Here is a 9,323-nt window from a genome sequence, read left to right as displayed (position 1 = left end):
GCAAGCAGTGGAAGTGGTTCTTTGCTTAGAGGTTTTGGAAGTTCTTCATTAAGTGGTCCTAAATCTGACAAGTCTCACTTGACTGCTAATTTTAGGGCTAATTTTGGAGGTGGTGGGGGTGAAACATTGTCACAGATGGAAAATGAAAATCATCTCCAAGATCTAATGAATTCTCTAGCAAATGGTGGCTCCTCCATTTTTGGAGCTGCTTCAGGAGGAGTCCCTACCTTTGGAGTGAATTGCAATAGTGGTGGACATGAACAAGAGACCAATTTTGGTGGATTCAATACAAACAGAATGTCATTGGAACAACAACACCATAAGAATACCAATTTTGGAAACATGGAAGAACCCAAGTTGCATCAAAATCTTACAGTGACACTCCCATTACAGCACACAGAGATAGAGAGAGAGAGAGAGAGAGAGAGAGATTCCTTCATGCATCTTCAAAGGTGGAAAAGAAAAAAAAAAGAAATCTTGGGTTGTTTCTTCAGTTCCTCTTTAAAAAACGAAAGTGTCCTACCTGCTACCTAATAGTAAAGAATATATAAATGGTGAATTTGAATTCTATGGGATTGGGTTGGGTTGACATTTTGTGAAGACACAAAACCACACTTCTCCTATTGTCTTTCTACGTTGACTCCTATTCACTAGAATGGCATCTCTCCACTCCACTCCTCTCCTCTCCCCTCCTCCACCTTTAACCATCCTTTTAAGTTTTATAAGTTTTATCCATCTCTTTAACTGCTCTACTTTATATTGATTGCTTGCTGAAATGTCAACATCTTCTTTTGGGGTCTCAATCTTTCTCCTCCTCTCCTTTTTCCTAAATTGACTCAATCATTGACAGAGAAGTTAGTGGAGGTCGATCTGACTCTATCCATAGTCCATACGACCATACCCAGTAGTATTAGTACTTTAGTATGATATATCAACACCCCATAGGCCATAAAGCTCTATAAAGCTCCATAAAGCTCATGCCCTCAAAGCTATGCCGCTGACGATCCCTATTAGAATTCCAGAAATCAAACCCATCTTTTTTGGTGCTTAAAGGAAGCAAAAGAATCGAATGAATGAAGACAGAAGAGAGAAGTAGAAAATACTGTCCCCCCTTAAAGATCAAAACCACATGTTCATACATATATAAGCATAAGCAAATCCAAAGATAAACACAGAATGAATCGACGCAGAAACAGAGAGAGCAGGAGAGAAAGGAGAGTTTAAGATTAAAAAAAAAATTTAAAACAACAGAATTAACTACAGAAACCTAAACAAAAGAATTTGGACAAAAAACTTGAAATACTAACAACAGATCAAACACAAGAACTAACACTTTCTGACGAATCAAAACATGTAAGAAAAAAGGAGAGAAGAAGGGTTCAATGGGATCAAACCTTGTGGCACTTGCGAGAATTGGTGTCGCCAAATCACCGTTGCTCTGTCGTTTGAAAGGGATTTCAGAGAAGTTTGACGGTTGAGAGGGGAAAAAGATTTGAGAGAACTTTGAGAGAGAGAGATGGAAAGAGCGGGGGAAACGAAAACATTTTTGAGATGGGGATGGGAAGCGCGGGGAAGTGAAAAGATTTTGGGGTTTTTTATCGCTGAAAACTATTACTTTATACTGCGTTTATCTATAAACGTCGTTGTATTGTGACATACAACGGCATTTCTTTGAAAACGACATTAGAAAAAATATTAAACTATTATTAAATAGTAAACTACAGTGGCGCTTGTTTAAAAAACCGCCGCGAAAACTTGTTTATTTAACGGCGATTGTGATCAAACGCCGTTATATATTTATATGACGGCATTTAAACCCATACGCCATTATACCTTTATATATGATGGCATTTTTAATAAAATATCGGTATATCTTCACATATGACGACATTTGTAAAGTATGCCACAATAACTCAACCCAAAGTGCTGCCATTGCACCAATTTCTTGTAGTGTAATGAAGTTGGTCTTGAGTTCATAATTGTTTCCTGTAATAGGTGGTAAGTTGATGCAAGAAGGCTGTGCAGCCCTAGTAGGGTAAAACCTATCCTTAAGAGTCTTGGGTTGTTGGTCACCCATGGTCAAAGGTGGGGTTAAGGGTAGGGGAGAAGGTGGTATTCTAATAAGACGATTAGAAGAATCACGAGTCCACACCGTAGCCACCTAAATAGATATGAGGTCTCCTTTAGAAAAATTGAATAAAAGATTTAAGAAAAAGTACTAAAAATAAGAGGGAGTCCAAGGTAGATAGTGCATCTATCCCTCAGAAATTGAAGCAATGGTTCAAAAGCTTTAAGGATGCCATATAGGTTGACAGTAAGGGAACCCGTATAGTCTTCTATAGCCACCTACGGACGACTCCAAATGGATTCTGATGTACAGTGGAGGACTACTATACGTTTATGTTTCCAACGCACTCACTATGTTGCTTTCTTGTTATCAAGAGTGGTCACCTCCAAAGATAAGCCACATGCTAATCCACCCCACCGGGTCAAGATGTAGCGCCATAGGTAACTTAATCCTATGAGGGACACCAAAAAATGGAGGGTTGGAGCATGTGAAGGACTTTAGATTGGGCACACACTATTTGAAATAGAAGAGAAACAAGAAGAGGTTTTCAAAAATTGATTTTTTATTCCAGAAAAAGAAGGGAAAATAATAAACTAAAATACTTCGAACTACTTAAAAAATCAAAAAAATAAAATGGACAATAATCTCCCCAGCAACGGCGCCAAAAAATTGTTTGAGTTAAAATAAAACCGTAAGCGTACGGGTCAATCGTAGCTACGGGTCTAACACGAGGAGATATACGCTATTCTATTTAACTAATCTTAAAAGTCATGCAAAGTGAACCAAATTAATTAAATTACTAAATTAATGGTAATTAAACTAACGGATCCTAAACCACAAGCATCTAACAAATTACGCATCTATGGGATTAAGTTGGCGTCCTAACACATGAACATCTAACCTATCAAACTAATGCAAATTGGGAGTAATTAAAAATAAAATCCTATACTAACGCCAGTTGGAAGTAATAAAAATGCAGCCACACATCCACATAAACAAAGTAACCACATAAGAAAAATAAAAGAAATAGAGGGAGAAGAAGAAGAAGGAGAAGCTACGAATGAGATTGAGAGTTTAGAGAATGAAAACCTAGATGTGCTTGAACCGGAATAATTGAAGAAGCTTGAATGAATACTTGCATGAACTTACCATGGCTTCCTCTTCTAAATCTCCAAGTCTTGTCACCAACATAGGAGCTTAGACTAAAAAGCTTAAAACTAAAACTATTACAACCATATTGAAGACATTGAAGCATAAACTAAACCTATTACAACCATTAAACAACTTTTATGAAAGCAAAACTAAGAACTTGAAAGAACTAATTTATGAAATCAAAACTAAGAACTAAAGCCAAAAATAGGAAAAGAAGAAAAAATTTCACTAATTGAATGAATAATTTTACAAGAGAAGAGGGGATATTTATAAGGGAAAGGGGAGAAGAGGGGGAGGGAGGCTTCCAATGAATTTGGGGCTTCTCTCCCTCAAAAAATCGTGGAGAGGAGATAAAGTGGGAGAAAAAATAAAATAAAAGATAAGAGTAAAGAGATAGAGAGAATGTGAAAATCTAATTAGAGAAGGGGGGGAAGAGAGAGAGAAAGAATAAGTTAGAAAAGAGGGAGTGAGAACCCGTGAGAGATATGGGGTGTGAAAGAAAAAATAGGATGAGAGGTGGTGAGAGCCGTGAGTGGGAGAGAGAGAGACGGATTAGGAAAGAGGGAAAAAAAATAGGGAGAGATAAAATAGGAAAAGAAAAAAAAATTAAATAAATCAAAATATGGGAGAGAGAGAGATAACGTGGGAGGGGGGAGAGATTTTTAGGAAAGTAATCTTTTCTTTTCTTTTCTTTTTCTTTTTTTTTTTTTTTTTCAAAAAGGGATGAAACGTGGGGGAATGGTTTTGGTTTGGAGAGATAAAATAAAGAGGGAGAGAAGAATTAGGAAGGGGAGAAAGAAAAAAAATAGATAAATAAATAAATAAGGAGAGATAAAATAGGAGAGGAATCTCCTATCTCTTGAAGCCAAGAATTGTTGGACTAGGAAGCCACATCACCACACATCTCCACCAATAGCAAATCTCCAAAATAATATCCAATCATAATTCGGGAAGCAGGATCTTCTTGAAAGTAAAGCTCAATGAGAGAGGAGCCCACTTGGTCATGCTTGGCAACTTGTATCATGCTAGTTCAGTTTTAATTGGCTCACTTTAATCACTGAAGAAGTCAATCCATCTTGGTTCTGGGCTTGGGCTTGTATTTCAGCTCATTTCTGGCCCATTATCATTTCTTGGGCTGAAAAGAATAATCGACTGTACGGTGGCCTAGACGAATCCGTACTTGCGTTCCATCATGTCCAACCTGCTCCAAATTTAGTCTTTTTTACAGTCATGCACAAATATTGGGTAGCTTTACGTGTAAATTTGGAGATGTAGCCTCCGATAGTCCAAAATAGCAATAAATAGCCCAAAAACCTGAAACGCACAAGAAAGCACCAAGTAACTCTGTCCAATGTGGTAAAATGTATGCTTTATGCCCTAAGATTTTACACATAAATGTGCTCATCAAATATCTTTCGATGCACCATTTCTAATGTGACTGAAACTATTGGAAAAATGTTGGCTTGGACACGTGGTCTAATCACGCTCCGACGCTTGCGCCTTTTGGGTTTCCCTTGCCAATTCCCAAGGCAACCATCATTAGAAACCCTTCTTAAACCCTTCAACATTCCCGGTTATGCGATAACCTCTCACGTCCTCACTCGCCCTCTCGCCTTCTTCCTCATCTTGTGCTCCAATTTTCTGCAATCGGGAAGGAAGGATGGATCTAGAGGAGGACACTAGTGGTCCCCAGACCGCTGCTGATCGTCTCCAGGCAAAACTTGCCACCTTGCATCCTATCGTGAACCTGGAAGTACTCATTCCTTGTTCCAGACACTTTGTGTTGGGCCCAATATTTGAAGATCCTCCAACCACTCAGTTCCTCAAAAGCTTCCCTTCTCACCCAGACGACCATCCTCTATTCTGATGGGGCATCCCCACTACTCTGGAGTACAAGCCTGGAGTGGAATGACTAGGTGAAGAGAATGTCTGCGGTCAAAGAGGAAACCTAGAAGGAGCTTGGTATCTATGACGCCATTCTCATGTCCATCGTCCGCTATCCGTGTGACGCTGACCTTCTCCATGCTACTCTCCCCTTTTGGTCCCGTTCGACCAACTCTTTTCATTTCAGTTTTGGAATGATGAGCCCAACCCTTCTTGACGTGGGATCTCTCCTGGGCCTAAAGTTTGTCGAGGAAGAGATCAACGGCAGCTCTGACTACTCCAGGGCAGACTGGGATTTGAATCTTATGAAAAATGCCAGCTACACCTCTTATCTCACCCAATTCTGGAAACAAAGTGGCCCTGTAAGCAAACAAGAGTATGTCACCTTCCTGTTTTCTTGGATCTGTCGTTGCCTCATCTGCACTTGGGCTGACAAGATCACCAAGGCTTACCTCGGCCTTGCGAATACCTTGGCCGTTGGCCTGCCTGTGAATCTTGTGCGTTTGTCCTCTCTTCTTTGTATAGAGGTCGTAATGACCTTGTAGAGTCTGGTTTCGCTCATGGCGGAGGCCCTTTGTGGGTTCTGCAATTATGGTTGAGCTCCTACTTTCCAGAGTTCAGTCCTTCTCCATTGGCCGATGATTTCCCGGCCATTGGTTTTCAGTTTCTCCACCCACCGCTGGCACATTCCCTCATAGATTGCTTTACATTTTTCTTTCTTCTCAAGGAAGTCCGCCTTTCAGCCTCCTTTACCCCATTTCACTCGTCCAAGAGTTTGCCTGACTAGCTGGGTGAAGCCATTGCTGACCCAGCCGTGTATGGGGATCTTTGGGGCTCCTTCTTGACTTGTCGAGACCTCCACCATGGGGTGTTCCTCGAGCATAATAAGAACAACATGTGCAGCATGGAGTTGTACAATCCTCAGTTCCTGGCCCATCAGTTTGGCCTCACACAAGCCATTTCAGTCCCCTGTTACTTTTTGGTTTTTGAAGGTGGTCCTGATCGACACCTTTTAAAGGATTATGACAGTATTAGTGATGTAACTCTCCTGAGCGACATGGCTCTTTCTGCCTTCCAGCCATGCTACTTCTCTGCACCGCCAGCTACTATGGAGAGCTTCGATGCCTGGTGGACTCAATACTACTTCTGGTCTAGCGATGATGACTCCGACACCTGGGAAGACCGCCAATCTTCCACCTCTGGCCAAGTTGACTCCAAGTTTTCTGAGTTATCGCCGAAGTCAAAAAAATGGTCAGCAACTGGTGAAGGTAACGCTGACCCATTCCTCCAGTCAACTGTTAATGTATGGAACCCTTACCTTCTGCTAATCGACTTTGCCTCTGTCGACTGATTTCTTTCACAGGTGCATCACCCGTGACCGTGGACTCCGATAGTTAAGAGAAACATGAAAAAGGGAAAAAAGAAAGAGAAAGAATAGCCTCTCAAAGGCTATGCCGAGGAACAGTCGGCAACTCTAAAAAACCGATAGCGGCGAAGCCACGGACAGTGAAGATAACGTCCCACTGAAGGTTGTGATGACTCGCTGCTCATCACTCAGGCCGAACCCTTGGCCAAGTCAGACAAAGGTGAGAAAGCAGTGGGATGAAGAGGCTGACAAAGGCATCCTGTCCAAACTTTCCCGGTCAAGTTCAAGTAAGTCTACGTCCTCAACCCTGAAATCTGGTGTATAGAAAGGCCTCCCTACGTCAGCCACCCAAGTCTCTCCCTCAGTCAAGTGAGACCTTAGCACGGCCTCCCCTGCAAAATCTGTTGGGGGAAGAAGCCCACTTGTCCCAAAAGAGCTTTCCATGTTAGCCGCTCCTCACTCTTCTCTAGTCAAGATAGATCTCAGTACAGCCTCCCCTCCAAAAAGTATTGGGGAGAAAAGTCTAATGAAGCAAGCCCTACCTGCGTCGGTGCCAACTGTCACCGCTTCGGTTAAAACTGTTGCTCTACTAGCCATGGTCGCGCTTAGCGCCGTCAAGACGTCCTCCTTTGAAGAAGTAGAAAATGTAACCCCAAAAGCAATCCTAGCCCCAGAAGATCAGTCATCCAGGTTGCCTCCGATTAGGGAGGAGGAAGAAAGTGAACCCATGCCTCCGACGAGGCCCACATCCCAGGTACCTCCTCTGTCCCTGCCTTTGTCTTTATAGTGAGAATAGGAACTATTTTGACCTTTGGCGTTTTGCTGCAGGAAGAAGAAGAAGAAGACCCAGTGGCTATGCTGCTTGACTCTATCACCTTCTGGCCGTAGGTTCTCTTGGCCCCCTCACCCTTGAAGAGGCTGAGCTCACCCCACCGGGCTCTCCCGAGGTAGCAGCAGCATGGAAGACCCTGGACGAAAGCAGCTCACTTTCAGTTAAGCAGATCCTTGACCAAAAATGGGTCGAGCCTATGATCGACGCCCTCCAGACCATCATATCTAATCCAAGTTCCAACCCTGATCAGCGTACTGCAACTCAAAGCTTTACGGAACTGCTACACCTGATGGTCAACAACCTCCCCGCTGCATTTCAGGCGATAACAGACGAAGGGGAAACCTTTAGGTTGAAAGCCGAGAAAAAGGAAAAGTTCACAACCATCACAGCTGAACTGCGTGAATTTCGTCAAAATATGAAAAGACTTGAGATTGAGCTGGCTGATCTGTAGCGCCAGAGAAAGATCATTTCAGAGGAGCTGGACGAGACCAAAGGTACTCTGGCCACCGGGGTTTCCTTGGCCACAGCCGAAAAGCAGGTGTATCACACCATCTTGGCAATGGAAGAAAAACTCTCGCGCTAAGTGACCTGCGTTCGAGCGAATATAGCCAGAGTCGAGAAGCTGCTGGAGCAAATCCGGGGAGACCTGGAAGGCAAGCCTGAGAACACGTGATGTCTTTGAGATTTCACTCTTTTGTTTTGCCGATCTATCATGATCTAGCCCTTGGTACTTGTTATTTTGTGGCCGATTCTGCTTCGGCTTGAACTATTGTCTATTTATTTCCTTTTTTATTTTTGTGTGGTCGACTCTCGGCCAAGAAAGTCATTTTGTTGCCTCCCACATTGTTGGGTGGTATCTTTTTAAGTACTTGTTGTTCAACGGCCTTAATTGCACTTGGCCATCCACTGCTCTTAACCGGTATGCTCCACCCTTTAAGACCTGCTGCACAATAAATGGCCCCTCCCAGGTGGGCGACCATTTCTCAAATTTGGGGTCCTTACATCCGATTGGTAGTACAACTTTCAATACTAGGTCTGACTCAACAAACGCCTTAGGCCTGACCTTCTTGTTATAGGCCTTAGCCACCTTGACCTTTTGTGCCTAAACCCAGTCGAGGGCCAACAAACGCTCCTCATCCAGATCATCAAGTTCAGCCATCATGGAATCTGCATATTCACTGGGGGTCATCCCGTATTGCCTCACCACCCGTAGAGATTTTACAGTCAGTTCCATAGGCAAGATGGCATCGTGACCGAAAGTTAGCGCATAAGGGGTAGTTCCTGTTGCCATCCTCTTTGAGGTCCTAAAGGCCCAAAGAACCTCTAACAACATTTCTGCCCAAGACTTTGGGTTATCATCAATGACTTTAGACAAGTTTGCCTTAATAACCTTGTTGCTTGCCTCAGCCTGACCATTGCCCTGCACATAGTAAGGTGCCAAGAAGGTGACGGTCATACCATACTCCTGTGCGAACAAAGATACCTCTCCCCTAGAGAACACTGACCCATTATCGTAGGTGAGGGTCTCAGGCAAGCCAAAACAGTGTATGATCTCGCGCTTCACAAACCTTATCACGTCAGCCTGACTAACTGATTTCATTGGCACGGCTTCCACCCATATTGTAAAGTAATCAGTTGCCACGATAACGAATGCGTGCCCCTGGGCCGAGGGGGTAGTAACCTTTCCAATCAAGTCCAGAGTTCATCCCCTGAACGGCCAAGGCTCAACAATGGGATGGAGCTACGTCGCGGGCACTCCTTGCATGGGCACATGCCTTTGACAAGCTTGGCACCCCTTTATATACCTGATGCAGTCCTGCAGGATGGTCGGCCAGTAATAACCATGGTGCTTGAGCAGCCATCTCATCTTAATTCCAGCCTGGTGGGAACCACAAATCCTCTCATGTGCCTCTGCCATAACAAGCATGGACTCATTTAGGCCTAGGCACTTAAGGAGAAGATCATCATGGCCCCATTTGAACAATTCATCCCCTAAAAGCAGCTAGTTCAATGCATGATAC

The 9,323-nt window shown here is 43.2% G+C and overlaps 1 protein-coding gene across 1 annotated transcript; it reads right to left on the bottom strand.

Moving 5' to 3' along the window:
* Positions 1–8,404: 8,404 nt before the first annotated feature.
* On the bottom strand, positions 8,405–8,902 carry LOC122662926. The gene has a single exon (XM_043858627.1). It carries the CDS (start codon positions 8,900–8,902, stop codon positions 8,405–8,407), a length of 498 nt encoding a protein of 165 aa, XP_043714562.1.
* Between the last annotated feature and the right edge of the window lie 421 nt (positions 8,903–9,323).

Source organism: Telopea speciosissima, chromosome 5 (genome assembly GCF_018873765.1).
Source record: "Telopea speciosissima isolate NSW1024214 ecotype Mountain lineage chromosome 5, Tspe_v1, whole genome shotgun sequence".
Classification (NCBI taxonomy): domain Eukaryota; kingdom Viridiplantae; phylum Streptophyta; class Magnoliopsida; order Proteales; family Proteaceae; genus Telopea; species Telopea speciosissima.
The sequence above is the reverse complement of the archived record's forward strand: the minus strand, read 5'-3'. Positions and strand labels throughout refer to the sequence as shown.